General features: G+C 44.2%; 1 protein-coding gene across 1 annotated transcript in view; it reads right to left on the bottom strand.

The window, feature by feature from the left end:
• The window catches only part of LOC144271887 (2,7-anhydro-N-acetylneuraminate hydratase-like), a 60,094-nt gene that overhangs the window by 14,011 nt on the left and 24,381 nt on the right, over positions 1-21,702 (bottom strand). Inside the window, exons 6-9 of the mRNA XM_077829490.1 lie at positions 14,901-14,960; positions 13,248-13,355; positions 8,197-8,253; positions 1,372-1,502 (exon numbers count right to left, since the gene is read on the bottom strand). Coding sequence (XP_077685616.1) covers positions 1,372-1,502; positions 8,197-8,253; positions 13,248-13,355; positions 14,901-14,960 — 356 coding nt within the window. The remainder of the gene's footprint in view (positions 1-1,371; positions 1,503-8,196; positions 8,254-13,247; positions 13,356-14,900; positions 14,961-21,702) is intronic.

Here is a 21,702-nt window from a genome sequence, read left to right as displayed (position 1 = left end):
AAGATGTAATCCAACCTGGCTAATTCTAGTGGTTTTAGAGATAATGTTACAGAAATTAAGTATTTTACAAAAATAAAAGGGGGATAATAAAAATAAGATATTATGGTCTGATATCTCAATCTCTCAGGATAGAAAAATAATGTATGTCATTGAGAAATGGAAATGCTTGGTTTTCCACAAGCTGACCTTCCAAGGAATATTTCTAGCCTTGAAAATTAGTAAAATTATCACACCTTGAAAATGTCTCTGTGGCATTCAACAAAGCACTTAAGCAGGTCCTTAAGTCCCATTTAAGCATATGTTTGTGTTCTTTGCTGAACTGGGGCCCTTATGCACTGGTTCACAAGTAGACACAGCGAGTCCCAGACTCAGGGCCATTGTCATTCCAATTCCTCCATTTTTGAGGATTCCATCCTTTTCTGATAAATACAAGTTTTCCATCCAACTTGCAACTAAATTTTCCAGTGAAGCTATAATAGTTTAGTTAGTTAATTTGGCTAGGTTGGTGATTTTGGACAGACTGGAGATGCAATTTAAAAAAGAAATTAGACCGTGCTTGGAATACTAAGTTTCAGGAGAGAAAGAATGACCTGTGGCTAAGGTACTAGTGTTGGACTCCGGAGGTTTGGGCTGAGCTCCCAGCTCTGTCACAGACTCACTGTGTGGCCCTGGAAAAGTCACAGACTTTGCCTCAGTTCTCAGTCTATAAAATGGATATAAAACCCCCTACCTCACAAGGGAGTTGTATGGATAAATTCATTAATATTTGCAGTGCATTCAGATACTACAGTGACGGAGACATGCATGTCCCTAGATAGATACTTTCCGCCACAGTCTGATTACCGCCTTTGGTTTATTCTTCCTGCCAGGACGTAATAACAACTACGAGCATTTTCCTTTAACTAACGTGAATGCCAATATTTAAATCAATGTAATTTAATCGATCATTTTTTGTATCACTGCAGGAGATCTACATTTAGAAGAAGGTTCAGGCTTCTTGTTCTCTAGGAGGGTGACAGTCAATTACACTCAGCGGGGAAAAGAGCTAACTGGGGCTAGGTTTACACGACAAAGTTTTGTCGGCACAGCTATGTCGGCAAACCTCCAATGTACTGACAGCGGAGTTCTTCTGACGACATAAGTAATGTCGTTTGGAGGAGTGGTGCTACTGTGCTGACAGGAGAAACTCCTTCTCTCATCATAAGCTGCATCTACACTGTAACTAGACTGGCAAAACATCTGTAGCATAGACACGGCCTTAGTCTCTCGGAAGGGGAAAGTTACATAAAACGTGTGTAACTATAACACACCATATTTGTGTTTGCACATGTTTATTCTTAGAACAAATATGATAAAAAAGATGCTGTAAACCTTTTATCACCCATCCAAAAATGAATGAGGTCGATGTCATGGCAGGATTTGGCTAACAAAGAAAATGTACTTTCTGCTTCATTCCTCCAATTTCCTCTCACAAACGAGTGGGCAAAATGCCAGAATCCAACCTATGCTTACAAGAAATAAACAGTAATTAATGAAGTGAATAGATACAAGTAATTTATAGTTTAAAATAATTAATAATCCCAAATCTTAAAGGCGGGGGGCTTGACAGCTAAGAAGTTGCTAGATTGACAGGCTCACTGAGGTCTTATAATAAGGATCAGGTACAGCAAGAGAAGCAGCAGTGCAGGCTTACCTCACCCTATGCCCTACAAGTGTTTCTCACTCTTGACCAGAAAGGACAAACTTTAGGGACTCAAGTGTCCATGGCTTTCAATCCCTGGATTCCTTATGAGACTATCAAAGTTACCAATTAGTGCTAACCATGGTTGTCTTCTATATTGTGGACCCCGGTCTACTAGAAACTTAAATGAAGACACCAAATTCATTTCAGCTAGAAAAACATCACCTTGGTGCATACTCCAAAAACATGTTTGAAATTTGTATATTGCATATTCTTAACATACAGAAAACACAGTTAAAGACCACAGATCCTGTAAATGATGCAGATTTCAACCACTTATATATATATATATATATGATAAAATTAAAAATAATATTATTTTCAATTTTTTCTTAGTGAAAAGGTTGTGGTAAAATGGAACATTTAGCAAAATACATTACATTGTGTCAACAGTATTTCCATCTGAAATGTCGCACACATTTCACGAACTTCTTCATTATACTTCTGTGACAAAAGTGGGCTGTGTTTATCAAATGAACTCCATTTTGTACTATGCACTGAAGATATATCTAAACTTTCCCAAGGCAAGTAGGTAAGTATAGCGGTCAGTACGTTTCCTGTATAGGGTGGTGTTTATGTGGCCATCGCTTATTAGCACTGTAACGTCTAGGAAGTGGATCTCTTGTGTGGACTGGTCCAGGCTGAGGTTGATGGTGAGATGGAAATTCTTGAAATCATGGTGGAATTCCTCAAGGGCCAGGACGGTGTTTTCTGGAAGATCACCATCCTGGCCACTATGGATGTAGAAGCCATTTACACACAAAGATGGATGACAAGCCGTCAGGAACAGTATCCCCGATAATGTCATGGCAAACCTGGTGGCTGAACTTTGTGACTTTGTCCTCACCCATAACTATTTCACATTTGGGGACAATGTATACCTTCAAATCAGCGGCACTGCTATGGGTACCCGCATGGCCCCACAGTATGCCAACATTTTTATGGTTGACTTAGAACCACACTTCCTCAGCTCTCATCCCCTAACGCCTGTACTCTACTTACCCTAGGTTGATGACATCTTCATCATCTGGACCCATGGATAAGAAGCCCCTGAGAAATTCCACCATGATTTCAACAATTTCCATCCCACCATCAACCTCAGCCTGGACCAGTCCACACAAGAGATCCACTTCCTGGACACTATGGTGCTAATAAGCGATGGTCACAAAACCACCACCCTATACCGGAAACCTAATGACTGTTATACTTACCTACATGCCTCCAGCTTTCATCCAGACCACATCACAAGATCCATTGTCTACAGCCAAGCTCTACGATACAACCGCGTTTGCTCCAACCCCTCAGACAGAGACAAACACCTACAAGATCTCTATCAAGCATTCTTAAAACTATAATACCCACCTGTGGAAGTGAAGAAACAGATTGACAGAGCCAGAAGAGTACCCAGAAGTCACCTACTACCGGACAGGTCTAACAAAGAAAGTAACAGAATGCCACTAGCCATCACCTTCAGCCCCCAACTAAAACCTCTCCAACGCATCATCAAGGATCTACAACCTATCCTGAAGGATGATCCCTCACTCTCACAGATCTTGGGAGACAGGCCAGTCCTCGCTTACATACAGCCTCCCATCCTGAAGCAAATACTCACCAGCAACCACACACCACACAACAAAAACATTATCCCAGGAACCTATCCTTGCAACAAAGCCCGTTGCCAACTCTGTCCACCTATCTATTCAAGGGACACCATCATAGGACCTAATCATATCAGCCACACGATCAGAGGCTCGTTCACCTGCACATCTACCAATGTGGTATATGCCATCATGTGCCAACAATGCCCCTCTGCCATGTACATTGGCCAAACCGGACAATCTCTACGCAAAAGAATAAATGGACACAAACCAGACATCAAGAATTATAACATTCAAAAACCAGTCAGAGAACACTTCAACCTCCCTAGTCCCTCAATTTCAGACCTAAAAGTCGCAATTCTCCAACAAAAAAACTTCAAAAAAAGACTCCAACGAGAAACTGCAGAATTGGAATTAATTTGCAAACTGGACAGCATTAAATTAGGCTTGAATAAAGACTGGGAGTGGATGGGTCATTACACAAAGTAAAAACTATTTCCCCATGCTAATTCCCCCCCACACACTGTTACTCACACCTTCTTGTCAACTGTTTGAAATGGGCCATCCTGATTATCACTACAAAAGATTTTTTTTCTCCTGCTGATAATAGCCCACCTTAATTAATTGGTCTTGTTGCAATTGGTATGGCAACACCCATTGTTTCATGTTCTCTGGTATGGCAACACCCATTGTTTCATATATATCTTCCTACTGTATTTTCCACTGCATGCATCTGATGAAGTGGGTTTTAGCCCATGAAAGCTTATGCCCAAATGAATTTGTTAGTCTCTAGGTGCCACAAGTATTCCTTGATTTTTTTGCTGATACAGACTAACATAGCTACCCCTCTGAAACCTTTGCTAAACCTGTGTTCCTTGCTTTCCTTTGTCCCCACAGGGCTTAAACTAGAAGCCCAAAGCATCCATAGCCTTAGTGGAGCTCCGCGGGAGCATGAGTAAGCAACTGTGAGGCTCAGGAGGTCTCAGACACAGATTTCAAGGTCTAGGGCAGGAATGTCCTATGTCCCAAGGAAAGGCACAAAGAGGTCTAAGTCTTGGAGAGTGTCCTAAGGACCCAGACCCAGAAATGGTGATGAGATGCTATCCAGACCCAACTGGCTTGGAAGCACATGAGAGCCAGTATACATATTCACTCAGACTGGTGTCCATATAAAGGGGTATTGGGCCAGACGGTAACAACTTATACTTCCTATAAACTCCAAAAACGGAGTTCCAGGAAGCAAAACAAAAATCACAGTCCCTCCCAATCTACTTAAGTATAAACAAATAATTTGCCATCTTCCTTGTGAATGATCCAATCCAGATTTGTTTGCCTAAGTGTCACAGCAGAATTTGCTGAATATCTAAAATCCCTTTCACTAAAAAAAGGGAGCTAATTTCCTGAGTGTTAGTAATGTAAAAAGGTCATAGGAAAATTCTGCTTTTCTAAACACCTGATTCCTGCCAGTTTATTAAAAATGCTTACGCTGGGGACACAATTTATGTGACTTTAATTTTGCTCGAGGTAAAGCGTGCAAAAGTAGATAGTATCATTTAACCACTGTACTTGGAAACTGAAGTATTCCTCCTAAAACAGAATAGTGAACAAAGACAATGTTTGTCTGCTTGGAATTTGTAAGCTACATTAGTTTCTGACATACTAAACCACAAATGAAATGGTAGGGGAAAACCATTATTGACATTTAAATAAAATTTAATTTCAGTGCTTGAATTTTTAAATTTTCACTAACTTTAAACAGTGATGATCTAACAGTAAATTTCTTCTGACTGATATCAACTTTAGAAATAAAAATCCAACATTTTACTGAGAAATTAAAAAAATTCATTGGTAAGGCCCACACAAAATAATGCTCTCAGCACCTTTTTGTAGCTCTGATTAGAAGTTACCACAAACTATTTCCAGATATCGCACATTCCTGCTGATTCAATAGATGCTGTTGGTATACAAACAAGGATATACATGAGAAGGAGCTAGATTCATATGGGGGTAGAGTGTGGGAGAAGAGAATCAAATCTGCCAAATAAGATGGGACAAAATATGAGAGATTCTCCCTCGCCCACACACACATACTTTTAAAAATGGATTACACAGTCAGCAGAAAGTTCAAAACAAAAAATTTGTTTAGGGATGCTTCTCGTTACAAGGGTCATGGAAGTGAAGTCAGCAGTTCTCCAGTGATTTACCCCGAGTTTTGGCAACAAGAGGATTAAGCCATTTGTTTTCTAAAGCATTTAAAAAGGAATATTTCTAGTTGTTTTATGTTCACAATAGATGATTAATAAAGAATATAAAAAATACACAAGACTTAAAAATAGTAAAATAAAAAAGTCTGTTGTCTCAAATCCTATTTAACTAATTAAATTTTGTAACTAAGAAGGAAAAGGAACAATAGTATTCAGCACTTAATTAGTTGCTTCTAGCACACTTGAGAATATGCTGAATAGCATATATGCTAAGTGTTATGTACGCTAAGTACCATTGTGTTCTGCACGGGCTGAAATTGTGGAAAAGCAGCATCACTTGCCCCATAACCTCAGCCGTGCAGAACACAACAACATCCACAGCCTCAGGAACAACTCTGATATCATAATCAAGAAGGCTGACAAAGGAGGTGCTGTCGTCATCATGAATAGGTCGGAATATGAACAAGAGGCTGCTCGGCAGCTCTCCAACACCACTTTCTACAAGCCATTACCCTCTGATCCCACTGAGGGTTACCAAAAGAAACAACACCATCTGCTCAAGAAACTCCCTGAAAAAGCACAAGATCAAATCCGCACAGACACACCCCTGGAACCCCGACCAGGGGTATTCTATCTACTACCCAAGATCCATAAACCTGGAAATCCTGAACGCCCCATCATCTCAGGCATTGGCACCCTGACAGCAGGATTGTCTGGCTATGTAGACTCCCACCTCAGGCCCTACGCTACCAGCACTCCCAGCTATCTTCGAGACACCGCTGACTTCCTGAGGAAACTTCAATCCATCGGTGATCTTTCTGATAACACCATCCTGGCCACTATGGATGTAGAAGCCCTCTACACCAACATTCCACACAAAGATGGACTACAAGCCGTCAAGAACACTATCCCCGATAATGTCACGGCTAACCTGGTGGCTGAACTTTGTGACTTTGTCCTCATCCATAACTATTTCACATTTGGGGACAATGTATACCTTCAAATCAGCGGCACTGCTATGGGTACCCGCATGGCCCCACAGTATGCCAACATTTTTGTGGCTGATTTAGAACAACGCTTCCTCAGCTCTCGTCCCCTAACGCCCCTACTCTACTTGCGCTATATTGATGACATCTTCATCATCTGGACCCATGGAAAAGAAGCCCTTGAGGAATTCCACCATGATTACAAAAATTTCCATCCCACCATCAACCTCAGCCTGGTCCAGTCCACACAAGAGATCCACTTCCTGGACACTATGGTGCTAATAAGCGATGGTCACAAAACCACCACTCTATACCGGAAACCTAGTGACCGCTATGCCTACCTATATGCCACCAGCTTTCATCCAGACCACAGCACACAATCCATTGTCTACAGCCAAGCTCTACGATACAACCGCATTTGCTCCAACCCCTCTGACAGAGACAAACACCTACAAGAGCTCTATCAAGCATTCTTACAACTACAATACCCACCTGCTGAAGTGAAGAAACAGATTGACAGAGCCAGAAGAGTACCCAGAAGTTACCTACTACAGGACAGGCCCAACAAAGAAAACAACAGAACGCCACTAGCCGTCACCTTCAGCCCCCAACTAAAACCTCTCCAACGCATCATCAATGATCTACAACCTATCCTGAAGGACGACCCATTACTCTCACAGATCTTGGGAGACAGGCCAGTCCTTGCTTACAGACAGCTCCCCATCCTGAAGCAAATACTCACCAGCAACCACACACCACACAACAAAAACACTAACCCAGGAACCTATCCTTGCAACAAAGCCTGTTGCCAACTCTGTCCACATATCTATTCAGGGGACACCATCACAGGGCCTAATCACATCAGCCACACTATCAGAGGCTCGTTCACCTGCACATCTACCAATGTGATATATGCCATTATGTGCCAGCAATGCCCCTCTGCCATGTACATTGGACAAATTGGTCAGTCTCTATGTAAAAGAATAAATGGACACAAATCAGACGTCAAGAATTATAACATTCAAAAAGCAGTCGGAGAATACTTCAATCTCTCTGGTCACGCGATTACAGACCTAAAAGTGGCAATTCTTCAGCAAAAAAACTTCAAAAACAGACTCCAATGAGAAACTGCTGAATTGGAATTAATTTGCAAATTGGATACAACTAACTTAGGCTTGAATAAAGGCTGGGAGTGGATGTATCGTTACACAAAATAAAACTATTTCCCCATGTTTATTCCCCCCCCCCGCCCCCTGTTCCTCACACGTTCTTGTCAACTACTGGAAATGGCCCACCTTGATTATCACTACAAAAGGTTCCCCCTCCCTGCCTGTCTCCCCCCCCCCCGGCTCTCCTGCTGGTAATAGCTCACCTTACCTGATCACTCTTGTTACAGTGTGTATGGTAACACCCATTGTTTCATGTTCTCTGTGTGTGTAAAATCTCCCCACTGTATTTTTCACTACATGCATCCGATGAAGTGAGCTGTAGCTCACGAAAGCTTATGCTGAGATAAATTGGTTAGTCTCTACGGTGCCACAAGTCCTCCTTTTCTTTTTGCGGATACAGACTAACACAGCTGCTACTCTGAAACCAACCCTTTACTACCAAGGCACTGATTAATAGGAATAACTAAGCTCAGATAATACCATGACACACACACTTACGGGCTCCAGATGCTGTATGTGGCAGATGTCTCCAATTGCTCCAGCATCTAGTAGCTCCTATATAAACAGACAGCGAGGAAACATAACTCAGTTTGCTCTGCCTACTCAGGGACATAAAGCCTCTTTCTGATACCACAAATAGACATGGCAACTCTTGCGAATTTATCGCGAGTCACAATTTCTGAGTCAAATTAAGTCTCACTCACGATCTAGCGATAGAACTCTCGAATGTCAGGATTTTTTTTGAGCTGCAGCACATTCTGAAAATGGGTTTCTGGTCAAACAGGAGTTACCTCCCACAAACAAAGGAATGTGATTTCTCCAGTAGACAGTTACTTCCAAAGTACTTTGAAAGACATTGAGAATTTCATTTACTTATCAGATAAACCAAGCTATCAAGCTGGGGGGAAGGGGAGAAGAGGGAGAGACACCATGGCTACACCCCAGCAGGGAAGAGAAACTTCATCTGAGGTATAAAGAAAGGGGAGAGCCAAACCTCCAATAAGCAATTGAATCAACTGGGAAAAAAAGAACGTACTCACCTTGTGCGGTAAAGATGGTTCTTCGAGATGTGTGTCCCTGCGGGTGTTCTACTGTAGGAGTACGTGCGCCCCCCTGCGCTGCTGATCAGAGAACTTCAGTAGCCGTGTCTGTTGGGCTCGCAGAGTCATGGCGAGAACTCCGAAGCAGAGGGGAGGAGGGTGGGTAGTGGAGCACCCGCAGGGACACACATCTCGAAGAATCATTGTTACTGCACAAGGTACCTTCTTTGAGTAGTGTCCCTATGGGTGTTCCATTGTAGGTGACTCCCAAGCAGTACCCCCCTTGGAGGGCTGGGACTTCGGAGTTAGGTTAGTCACAGATGAAAGTACTGTGGAGCCAAAGATGGCATCAGAGGCAGAGTCCCCGATGATTGCATAATGTTCTGCGAAGGTGTGGACTGATGCATCCATCAACCCTTAACCAGGGGGCAGGTCTACTCAGGGAGACCAGGGGTTTAAAAAGCCTACTCCTAAGTGACCAGAGGAGATAGCAAAAAGAAGCAGCTAACAGGGGAGTTTTGCGAAGGAGTTCTCCAGGTGAAGGAGGAGCAATTATGTGAGCCTTAGGGTGAGTTTGTTGTCTGTAGTGTGTGTGTGTTTGTGGTGTGCTTGCTGCTTGACTGAAGTATATAGTGTGGTTGGTTTGTCTGGAGGACCATGAGCTGAGTCTAGCAAGGCTGAGAGCTTCTTAACCAGGCTTTCATCCCTAAGCCCCTTAGCACCCATCAACCCTTAACCAGGGGATGGGGCTACTTGCGGAGACCAGGGATTTAAAAAGCCAGCTCCTAAGCGACCAGAGGAGCTAGCAAACACAAGCAGCCACCAGGGGAGTTTTGTGAGGGAGTTTAGAGGGGGAGTGTGTGGTGGAGGCTAGATACACTTAACATTCTTTAAGGCAATAAAAAACCCATGATAAAAACAAAACAACAACAACAGAGGAAAGAGCTGCAGGAGTAAAAAGAGAATGCAGGCAGAAGACCAGCAACAGAGTGGGGCTACCCAGTTTATTGCACTCAATGCAGCATGTATGATTATCCTCCCTATGGTATGCATACATTCAGTGCAAGGAGCTCGTGACCCTAAGAGACAGTGTACAAGCCTTGGAGACCAGGGTGGCTGAACTGCAGGAGCTAAAGGAGACAGAGAGGTACACAAATGAGGCTTTCCAGGATACAGCAGAACGATCCCAACCCCAGTCTGACAGCCTCTGTGCTGTTGAGGAGGATGAAAGTCTCAAGGGAAGGAGAATACCAAACTGGAGCAGAGGGGAAAGATCTCATAGTTGGGACCCTCCTTCCAGATGATGTCATGGTATCCTCTTGCACTGAGGATACCTCTCCAGGGGAGAAAACTCCAGTTATTAGGAAGAGACAGGTAATAGTAATAGGGAATTTGATCATTAGAAACATAGATAGCTGGGTTTGAAATGACTGGGAGAGCTGCATGGTGACTTGCCTTCCAAGTGGGAAGGTTGCAGATCTCTCAAGACATGGGGAGGAGCCTGTGGTCCTGGTACATGGAGGTATCAATAACAAAGGGAAGGATAGGAGAAAGGTCCTGGAGGCCAAATTTAGGCTCATGGTATAACTCATTTGCCTCTCTCCAGTGTCACTATTCTGTAGTATCAAATGTATTTATAGCTAAACATCAATTTAAGTCAAACTTAACAGCATCTCTTTTAACTTATCAAGATCGTTGTGACCCCGGAAGCCTCTCACTGCCAGCCAGCAGAGGACGCAACATATCGTAACTCATACGAGACCTGACACACTCATTGCCCCACCTCACTATAGTCATAATCTGTATCTAAAAGGTGTCTTGTAAGGTATCCTATATAAACTGGTGACATGCTGGTCATTCATATTATTGTGGGGTGTATGAAGAATTATAAATATGTGCCGGAAATACATTCTCAAAATGTGTTTGGCAGGCAGTGTTTAAGTCATCCTGTTCTGGACAAAGAAACGTGGTTCCTCTTGCTTGGATGTTTCTCCAATGTAAACTGAACAAGAGAGACAATTAAATTACTTTTACATGCAAGACAGACAAAGCCATTAGGCAAACCAGTGTGGGGGGTGGCCACTTAATTCTCTCAGTGCGGGATGGACGCTGCAGCTCCAGGAAACCTTCCCGCATCCTGAAGCAATATCATTGAACTTTGGAAAATATAAACAAGGACAAAGAGCCATCTTGGGTATCCATTACTGAGCAGATGCAAAATGTCAGAGCTCCTGTACATCTCAGAAAAGTGGAACCTTTTAACAAAGAGGGTTGGAAGTCTCTGAAAACTGAACATAAGTGAGAAACTTGATTAGACCAAGACTGTAGCTTGCTGAAGTTAAATTTAATCACTAGAAAGCATATTTTGGTTGTAACTTTTCATCTCTTTCCCTCTTACTAGACCTCACTTAAATCCTATGGTCTTTGCTAACCAACTTATTTTTAGTTTTACTACAAACCAGCTCAATGCTATACCTTTCAAACGAGTGTGGGCTTTCAACTAAACTAGCAGGTTGGTGTTTGTTCTGTGTCTTTGGAGGCAGTGAACTTACTATCTTCTGTGAGGGTCCACTGAGAAGGACTGGATACTGCAGGGGAGCCAGTCTGGGAGGAATTCGGGGCTGGAGGGGCTGTTGGGGTCACCCTTCCAGGCTGGTGGAAGCCAGGGTGAGACCATTGTGCTGTGAGCATGGTACTAGTATCAGGGCTCTGAGCCAAGGCCACACCCCGGAACCAAGGGTGCAAGGCAGGCGGTGCCAGAACTCCTTACTGGCCCGGGCTGAAACCCAAAGCATCACACTGAGATCTTACACAAAAGTGTACCATTATGGACTTTTTTGGGAAATAAAGACTTGGTATCTTTCCTCAAAGTGGGAATTAACTGTTCCAACTCCATACCCCCTTTACCCTTCCAGATAATATGATACTTTTGTAATCCTATATTTTAACTGCCATGCATTTCTAGACAACGTGTGCCCATTTGATAATCTTTCATAATACACATTTCCACAGCTCAAATCCGTCATTAAATCTGATTGTCAACTAAAGCTTTACAAATACAGGTTTCATCTAATTACAACCACTGACAAGGCCCCCACATACTCAATTAAGTACAAAATCAAGCATCCACAAGACTCAAATAGTTGGCAAGGAAGGCAGGGACTCCAGAATCACACAGGCAGTCATCTCAAAGGAACCACTCTTCATGCACTGGTTGAGACCAGGTCTCCATCCGCCGTTCTTTTTCTGGGTTAAGAAATAGTGAGAATAAACACTGTTCCCTATGTGTTATGATGGTACTGGTCCCATGGCACCCAAATGTAGGAGGTGGTTTACTTCTTCCCGTAGAGGATGTTTATGAGAGGGGTCACTGAAGAGAGACAGGAAGGGAGAGTGGGTAGGGGGGATGGAGATGAATGGTATTGAATAATCTGTGCTGAGTATTTCTAGAACCCATTTGTCCATGGTGATGGCCTTCCATGCTGAGTAGAAAGGGGTCAAATAGTGTCCAAAATGGGGGTCAATAATGGTTTCAGCACTGAGGAATGGGGGAGGTGTCTCAGGCCCTCGAACAAACCCTCAAAATTATTGTTTTGCAGAGGGTTGCTGGGACACTGATGATTGAGCAGGGAGTGGTCGACACCTTGGAGATCTGTCTGCGTTTTTGTGTATCATATTGTCTCTGTTCCTGGGCGTAGGGGGCAGCTCTTGCAAGCTGGGTTGAATAGTATTTCCCCTGTTTTTTCCTCTGCAGATGTGTATATCCTGAGGGAATGAAGAGTTGCCCTAGACGCCTTCAAGGTGTGAAGGGACTCGTCGGTCATCATGGCAAACAACTTCAGACCATTAAAATTTAGCTCTAAAACTTTACGAATACATTTTCAATCTATTTACAACCACTGACAAGGCCCACATATACTCAATTCAGTACAAAATCAAACATCCACAAGACTCTGAAATAGCGGGCAAGGAAAGCAGGGAGTCTGGAGCCACCCAGGTAATCATCTTAAAGTAACCCCTCTTTATGCACTCAAGTCTTAGTCCCCAGAACCAAAGAAGTTACATAGAGGAGTCTCAGTTCCCTCCAGGTAGCAGTGTTGCATTTCTCACTGATACAGCACACTCTAACAGCTCCAAAGTAGCCTTGTAGAAAGATTTCTGAAAGACGTTTAACGCTTGCTGGTCCTGGAATGCCAGCTAATTTATAGCCTAATCCATTTGGGCAATCTCTTAATGGAATTTGATTTACAGCCTTATTTTCTCAGTTAACTGAACACCTAAAGTCCTGGCCTAAACTTTCACAGCTGCTTCTTGTAATTCTAAATGATTATTTTTCATGCGCTGACAACCAAACACAGTAGTACTAGGAGTGTGACACATAGCAGTACAGGAATTTATTGACCCTACTCCCATGACCAATGTCAAGCTCACGAAAGTTAATACCCATATCACATAGCAGGAATGAACATTTACTGACTCCACGGGTTACTGCTCAAGCAATAAGTATACCTTGATCTTCAGTGAGGCTGGATAGTACCGCAGGACATGGCATACTGCAAGCATGACATTGTTAGCTTTACACACAGACACAATTTCTTTGCAGTCCTCAGGTGTTACCTTATAAACCAGAGAAAACAACCCAGTCAGTTATTTCTATTCTGCCTGCATTATGTACCACAGTTACTGCATGAATCTGCTAACTGTCACAACACTAGCAATTTGAAAAATACGTTTTATTAAATATCTTTGTAGGCACTTATGTGCTAAATTGAAATTTTATCTGCAACTGTATGAAAATGGCACTCACCAATAATTCTCTAGTTATGTATATGTTTGCACTATCATTAGAAACTACATTTAACTAGACCAAAGCACTCTTCTGCAGGGTGAAACTTGTCATCCAAGATTTCAGCACATATTTTGATGTTTGGAAGGACCTACCATACTGGATATCAAAGTATCTGACATTAGAGGAAGGGTGGTTTTAAGGCATTACCCTTGGGACTCCTCGATTTTACGACATTCGACTTACGACGAATGGCACTTATGGCGTTTCTGAATCGACCCCCGATTCGACTGATGACAATTGGTTTTGACTTTACGACACTTGTTCCCGCAATGGAGTGCATTGCAGTTCCAAGTTATGACGTTTTGACTTACGATGCAATTTTTCAGGAACCAACTGTGTCATAAGTCCGAGGACTGCCTGTATTGGGATCAACTCCTAGGCTCTGCCAGACTCTGTTACCATGAGTATGTTGCTTCTCTGTGCCTCAATTTCCATCTATAAAATGAAGATAATATTCCTTCTTTTTCCTTCTATCTTGTCTATACTCTTTGAGGGGAAAGATTGTCTCTTCCTACATTTATGCATAACACTGAAAGCACACTAATACAAATATAAACAATAATAAAAGATATGTTATTTATATAGCACCCCAAAACTGGTGAAGATTTAATCCATCTGTAAAGCAACTTCAATAGTACAAACTTGGAAGTGCAAAAACATTTATGTAGAAAGACAGGTAGATTGCAGGAACTGGTGTTCCTCCGACTCTCAGAATTAGCTCCCGTGCCCACTGAAGTCAATGGCAAGGCTCCCACCGACATCAGAGGTGCAGGTTCAGGGTACCTTATTGCAGATAGCAGGACAGTATTAAACCAAACATTTCATTTCTTCTTCTTCTAGATTCTGCAATGAAGTCAAAATCCGGTGCCTAACGTTATGGTCTATTGCCAGACAAATTACATGATATCATAAATTTAACATGACCACCTTACTGCAAGATCCCAAAGCCAGAGATGTGCTGTAAGGAAGCAAACCTTACACTATAGTTACAGACAGGCAGAATATTATTTATTACATTAACACCGACATGTGCTAGGGCTGTACAAACACACACACACTTTAAGGGAGTTTCTACCCTAAGGAGTTTATATTCTAAGTGAAATGAAAATAGGAAGGATCAGGTCAAGAAAGACTATGTACAATTTTTTTTCCATTTTTTGTTTATTAAATATAAAAGAATATGGATCAGGGCTTTCATAATTAGCAAATGTAGCAGAAAAGATACTAAGACAAATTGATTGAAGATTTTACCCTGATATTTGAAAATTATCCCCACTGTTTAAACTTTAACATTATGATCTTACTTAACTTACTGCCATGGGCTTTTCCAACAAAATGTGGTAGCCTTTGTTAGCAAAAGCTATCGCTGGACCCTAGGAAAAGAGAGAAACAAAAGAGACAAGTTACAAGAAACTAAATGTTTCTCCCTATCATTGTTTACTCACAATTAGAAATAAACAACATTTTTCAGACGAACAGTTTATTCAACAAAATATGCAGTTTCGGGCCACCAAAACTACGTGAGAATTTCACACAACTTCACCAGATAGTTTTGGCCCATAACATTTTTTGGGCTAGATTTGCAAGGGGCGTTAGATGTCATTCGCAAAACCAAAGGAAGCGGAAATGCCTCCCCCACTCCATAGACCCATGGTACAGCACTTACCTAGGGCCCCGTGTACCCTGGCAAGTTTGCGTGCAGTAAAGCAGCTGTGAGCGCTGTAGCTCCCGAGGTGCACATACGGCCAAGGAACCAAGTGCGCAGAAACTGTGCAGATGCAGCGCTCTAAGATAACCACCCCGAGGAGGGGCGTAGAGCTTTCTGTGCTGGGGCTTACAGCACTCTGGTGCCAGTGTAGTCGCCGGGGTGATGACACTGCTACGATTGGCCTCCAGGAGGTGTCCCACAATATCTGTTCTTACCTCTCTGCCTGTCGGTTTGAACTTGACTGCCCTGCCCTCAGGTGACCCACTGTCAGCCCCACCCTGGACATTCCTGTGCAAATTTGAAAGTCCCCTTCCTGTTTGCTCGGTGGTACGTGCAGTGGTCTCAGCGCATCTTTCCAGGTGGCCACGCCTGCTCCACACACCAGGCGGTCCCCTGCTTGGAGCAATGCCAAGCTGCTGGACCTCATCGGGATTTGGGGAGAGGAGGCTGTGCAGTCCCAGCTGCGCTCCAGCCGTTGGAATGATGATACCTACAGACAGATTGCTAGATGCATGACAGAAAAAGGCCATGACCAGGACACATGGCCGTGCGGGGTCAAAGGGAAGGAGCTGCGGAACGCCTACCGCAAGGCATGGCAGGCAAACTGCCACTCCGGTGCTGCACCCACCAGCTGCCGGTTCTACAAAGAGCTGGAAGCGATACTCGGTGGTGAGCCCACCTCCACTGCAAAGTCCCCTGTGGATACTTCATTGGCTTGCGTGCCAGTTGAGAGTGCACTGAGCCGGGAGGAGGCAATCTTGGACGAAGGAGGGAGGGGAACCCAGAGGCAGAGGATGACTTGGAGGCCAGAGATGCATGCAGTCAGGAGCTCTTTTCTACCCTGGAGGAGCCTAGCCAGTCACAGCGGTTGGATCTTGCCGAAGCACAAACAAGAGAGGAGGCCCCTGGTAACTGGATCTGAGTTTGGGAATTGCTGACGTGAGATGCTGGGGGCAGGAGGGTTGCAGGAAGCAGGCTTGTCTCCCACCGCATGCCTAGTTTGAGCAGCGGAACAGGCTGTTGATACACTCCCTCACTTCACGGGAATCTCCCTCAGAGATCTCCAGGAAACTCTCGTGGAGACACTGGGCAATCCACTGCCGCAGGTTCCTTGACAGAGCTGCTTTGTTTCTTGCCCTATTAACCATAAATTTCCTGTACCACTGTGTCATTATGGGTGGGGTGGGGGGACACCATTGCTGCACAGAGGCTAGCTGCATAGGGGCCAGGGCGGAAGCCACAGGCTTGGAATAAACCCTCCCTTGATTCCCTGCTCACCCTCAGCAGCGAGATATCTTCCATAATGACCACCTCCTGTGGAATGTGTGAGGAGAGGAATGATTATCCGGCCCCCCCTACGGTGCTCGCTCTCCAAGTGCCCAAGAGCCATGTGCCCAGTGTACAACAGGGTCCGGGAACAATGATTTACCCTGCCCCTGCAGCTACTCACCATTTTGGGAGTCTTGTGGCTTGTGTGTGCTTGCCTGGGGTCAGCCAATTAGTGTCAGGTGTGAGAGTACTGGCTGTGTTTTAGAGCATTGAAACAGTGTTGTCTATGTTGCAAACAATACTGTTTCTGTAAAATGTTGCATTTAAACTTCACAGAGATGACCTTGGGAGGCCAGCCTCCCTTATGGGCGGCAGAACGGTTGTGAAGAATTAGGAAGCGTCCAAGAAGAACTAAGGAGGACTTTATGCGTGAGGTTATGATGCACTCCGCCGCTGAGAAAAAGGAATTGAAGGAGTGTCAGGACAGCGAGAAGAGGGAACGAAAGGAGAATGCGGCACACCAGAAAGAACCACCGAGCAGCTCGTAATAGTTCTGGAGTGCCAAGCAGACACACTCCAGGTGATACTAGCTGTTCAAACTGAGCAGCTCTTCGCCCGCCCTCCTCTGCAGCCGCCGTCGCAAAACTCTTTCCCATGCGCCCCCCAGACACACACACACACACAACGCCCCCCCCGCCAACACACTCCTATCAACCTCCTGGCTCCACTGTCTACCCGCAGCATTCCACTCCTCCCTCCTCACAGTCCAGCAGTGTGGACTCCCACTACATACTGCACTCAACACCCATCCCTCTGCAGTTTGGCCCTGCTGACGTACAGCACCCGCTGCATCGTACTCCAAAGGAGAAGGTTGGGTGTGTTCCCTGGGCATACACAAATCTGTAGCCATCCCGGGACCCCTCCTCCTCTTGAGACCTTCCCTTCCCCCATCCCCCTCCCTGCTGATGAACTTTTTCGTTTGACTCTCTACTCTGGTTGCTGTCTTTCAATAAAATAATTGTTTGTTTGAAACCAATCTTTTTTCTATTAAGTGAAAGCAAAAAGAGCACTGCAAAGCAACATACAATTATGTTAAGGCCCCTTCTTGCATCATGTGCACCATCCACCTCTTAGCATTACAAACACCGCAATCCCGAGCATAGCAACAAATATTAGTGGCTTTCAGCTTCAGATTTCTGCCTCAAAGCATCCCTGATCCTTGTGGCCCCGTGCTGCGGCCCTCTAATAGCCGTGGTCTCCGGCTGTTCAAACTCAGCCTCCAGGCGCTGAGCCTCTGCGGTGCAGCCCTGAGTGAAGCTTTCATTCTTCCCTTCACAAATACTATGGAGCGTACAGCACGCGGCTATAAGCATAGGAATATTGTCATCGGCCATGCCCAGCTTCCCATACAGGCATCACCAGTGGGCTTTTAAACGGCCGAATGCACACTCCACAGTCATTCTGCACTTGCTCAGCCTGTTGTTGAACCTCTCCTTGCTGCTGTCAAGTTGCCCCGTGTAGGGTTTCATGAGCCACAGCATTAAGGGGTAGATGGGGTCTCCCAGGATCACAATGGGCATTTCGACTTCCCCTACGGTGATCTTCTGGTCCGGGAAGAAAGTCCCTGCTTGCAGCTTCCTGAACAGGCTAGTGTTCCAAAAGATGCATACGTCCGGCACCTTTCTGGAACAGCCTGCGTTAATGTCTGTGAAACGCCCACGGTGATCCACAAGTGCCTGGAGAACCACTGAGAAATACCCCTTCCAATTAACGTACTCGGTGGCTAGGTGGTCTGGTACCAGAATTGGAATGTGTGTGCCATCTGTCCCACCTATCATCTATAACATCATAAGGACTTTGGCAGTATTGTCAATGAACTAAAACATGGAATATTCTATTAGTAATAATAACCATACTTAGCATTTATAACCCCTTAGAGAAGATATGAATATCACCTTTTAACAGAAAAAAATCTAGAAAATCACTTTTTGAGATTATGTATTTATAGAACGGGTTATATAAAGAGTGACTCCGCAGCTGGGAAGCCCATTTGTGCAAAGCCATCCATAATCTCACACACGTTGCCCAGAGTTACGGTCTTTCGGAGCAGGATGCGATTGATGGCCCTGCACACTTCCATCAACACGACTCCAATGGTCGACTTTCCCACTCCAAACTGGTTAGCAACCGATCGGTAGCAGTCTGGAGTAGCCAGCTTCCACAGCGCAATTGCCACACACCTCTCCAGCGACAGGACAGCTCTCATTCTCGTGTCCTTGCTCCATAGGGCTGGGGTGAGCTCATCACATAGTCCCATGAATGTGGCTTTCCTCATGCAAAAGTTCTGTACCCACTGCTCATCATCCCAGACATGCATCACGATGTGATTCCATCACTCAGTGCTTGTTTCCTGAGCCCAAAAGCAGCGTTCCACTGTGGTCAGCACCTGTGTGAATGCCACAAGCATTCTCATGTCATAGCTACTACGTGTGGCGAGATCGATGTCACACTCCTCTTGCCTTTGTAGTTTAAGGAATAACTCCACTGCCACTCGTGACATGTTGGTCAGTATGAACAATATTCTGGTCAACAGCTCGGGATCCGTTCCTGCACCCAGAAAGAGGCAGGGCAGGGCGCGCAGTACACAAACCGTTGAAAGATGGCCCCAAATGCGGACGAAAACACAGGGATCGCTGGGATGCGAAGCAATGCATCATGGGGAATTGAGACAAGACCCAGGATGTCCCGCTACCCCTTCTACCTTCCCACAAGTCTTAGTGGCAAAAGAGAAAGAGGTGCCCTGTGGGATAGCTGCCCAGAGTGCACCGCTCCGAATAGTGCCGCAAGTGTGAACACGCTATTGCGCAGGCAGCTGTCAGTGTGAACACACAACAGCGGTTTTCCTTCGGCGCTCTCTGAGCGGCACTGTAACTGCTGGTGCTGTAACTTTGCCAGTGTAGACGTGCCGTAGGATGTCTGAGGCCCAGGTTCAAGTCCCCATTCCATCTCATTCAGAGGAGGGATTTGAACTAGGGACTCCCACTTCCAACAGAATAGTCCAGTGGTTATGGTACTGAGTATTCTGGGGTAGCATCAACTCAGTCACTCCTATGGAAGCTGTTACACTTGGTATAAAATACTTAAATAGTCACTGGGGTAGAGACAGAGAATGACACTACAGCCTGCTGGTTAGGAGACTCTCTGGAAGGAGACACCTGCATTCCACTCCCTCCTCCAATAAATTATTAAGCTGTGAGAGACTAAAGTTCAAATCCCTGCTTAAACCAGGCAGAGTTGAGACATAAGCCCAGGTGTCCCCCACCTCAGGGAAGTGCTCTAACCAAAAGGCTATAGGATATATGGGGGAGGGGGAGGGAAGGGTTGGTTGTCTGAATGGTGTTTTTGTATTTCCTTTGCTCTTCATAAAAAGCTGGCTAAAATCAAAACAAAGTGTTGAATTCAACCCAAATATTTTTCCTTCAGATATTTGTTTCTCTAAGAAAAGTGAAAAAAAAATTCATTTTGGGTTGATCCAAAACAATTTTTATTTTTCAGTATTGACTGTGTTAATGTCATGCCTTTTGCATGCAGCCACTTAAGGTTTGTCTTCTGATTTACATTCTTAATTTGCCTTCCTCTTCCTGCTTCATATAACAACTTCCTGAAGACCTTCTGGGTCTGTAGAACATTCAGACTACCAAGCAGTCTTCCCTTCGTTTGTTTAATCGGATACTGCAGTGTATTGTACTGTTTTATTGCCTTTTCGGCTTGGTATCAGTGGGCTTTGAATGAGATCCTTCAGCTGTAAGCTCTTTGGCACAGTCACTCTTTATATAACCCGTTCTATAAATACATAATCTCAAAAAGTGATTTTCTAGATTTTTTTCTGTTAAAAGGTGATATTCATATCACCTCTAAGGGGTTATAAATGCTAAGTATGGTTATTATTACTAATAGAATATTCCATGTTTTAGTTCACTGACAATACTGCCAAAGTCCTTATGATGTTATAACTTCAATAATACTAGAGTTGATTTTCTAAGGGAAATTTACAGATTGATTTTTTCAGGGGAGGGGGTATTCCTTCTTTGAGCAAGTTAGTGTGGACGGGGCGAGAAGCTGTAGATGTGATATGTCTTCATTTTAGTCAGGCGTTGGTCATAGTCCCACATGACATTCTCATAAGAAAACTAGGGAAATGTGGTCTACGTGAAATTACTATATGGTGGTTGCATAACGGTTGAGAGACTGTACTTAAAGAGTAGTTATCATGGTTTGCTGTCAAATTGGGATCGCAGGTCAACTGGGATCCCAAAGGGTCAGTTCTGGATCCAATGCTATTCAATAATTTTCATTAATGATTTGGATAATGGAGTTGTGAGCAATGTTCCTTCTAATTTTTTCCATCTGTGTGCGGAATAAATTTTGTTATGTGCACCGAGGTAATGTGAGGCTGTGCACCACCAGTAGAAACAAAAAACCTAGATATAATATATATTTTTAAAAAGTTACCACAGGGATAATTACTCCAGCCAGGACAGGTTAGGTATTTTAGAACTCACTACTCAAAGAATTAAATTAAAGTGTAAGAGAGAAATAAAAATTATGAAATGCGTAGACCAGACAAAAAACTAAAATAACAGCACTTTGAAAGAATAAAATTACAGAGAATATCTGTGCATTGCAGGAAGTACCAAGAAGTAACAACAACAACACAAGTATGTGTTGGGGGGTGAGTGTGACAGAGAGAGAGAGAGAGAGAGAGAGGGAGAAAGACACATACACACACACAGACCCAGAGTGTTTGCTGGCTGCTGGGGAAGTTTCTGAGAGATACCGTGCGCTGTCTCTTCAAGGCACCCTCCCTGAAAGCTCTCCTGCTCCTGAGCCCTGTCCCCCACTTCCCTGCTCTGTGGAGATGGGGTACATAGGCAAGGGGGAGGGGGACAGAGTGTGTGTGTGAGAGACAGAAAGAGAGAGAGAGAGAGAGAGATTGTGTGTGCTGGCTGGTGGGGAAGTCTCTGAGAGACCGTGCGCTGTCTCTTTAAGGCTCTTACTGCCCAGAAGGTTCGTTCAGACCTCAGAAGCTCTCCTGCTTAGAGTCCTGAGCCCTGTCCCCTGCTCTGCGGAGATGGGGT

Source organism: Eretmochelys imbricata, chromosome 11 (genome assembly GCF_965152235.1).
Source record: "Eretmochelys imbricata isolate rEreImb1 chromosome 11, rEreImb1.hap1, whole genome shotgun sequence".
NCBI classification, from domain to species: Eukaryota; Metazoa; Chordata; order Testudines; family Cheloniidae; genus Eretmochelys; species Eretmochelys imbricata.
The sequence above is the reverse complement of the archived record's forward strand: the minus strand, read 5'-3'. Positions and strand labels throughout refer to the sequence as shown.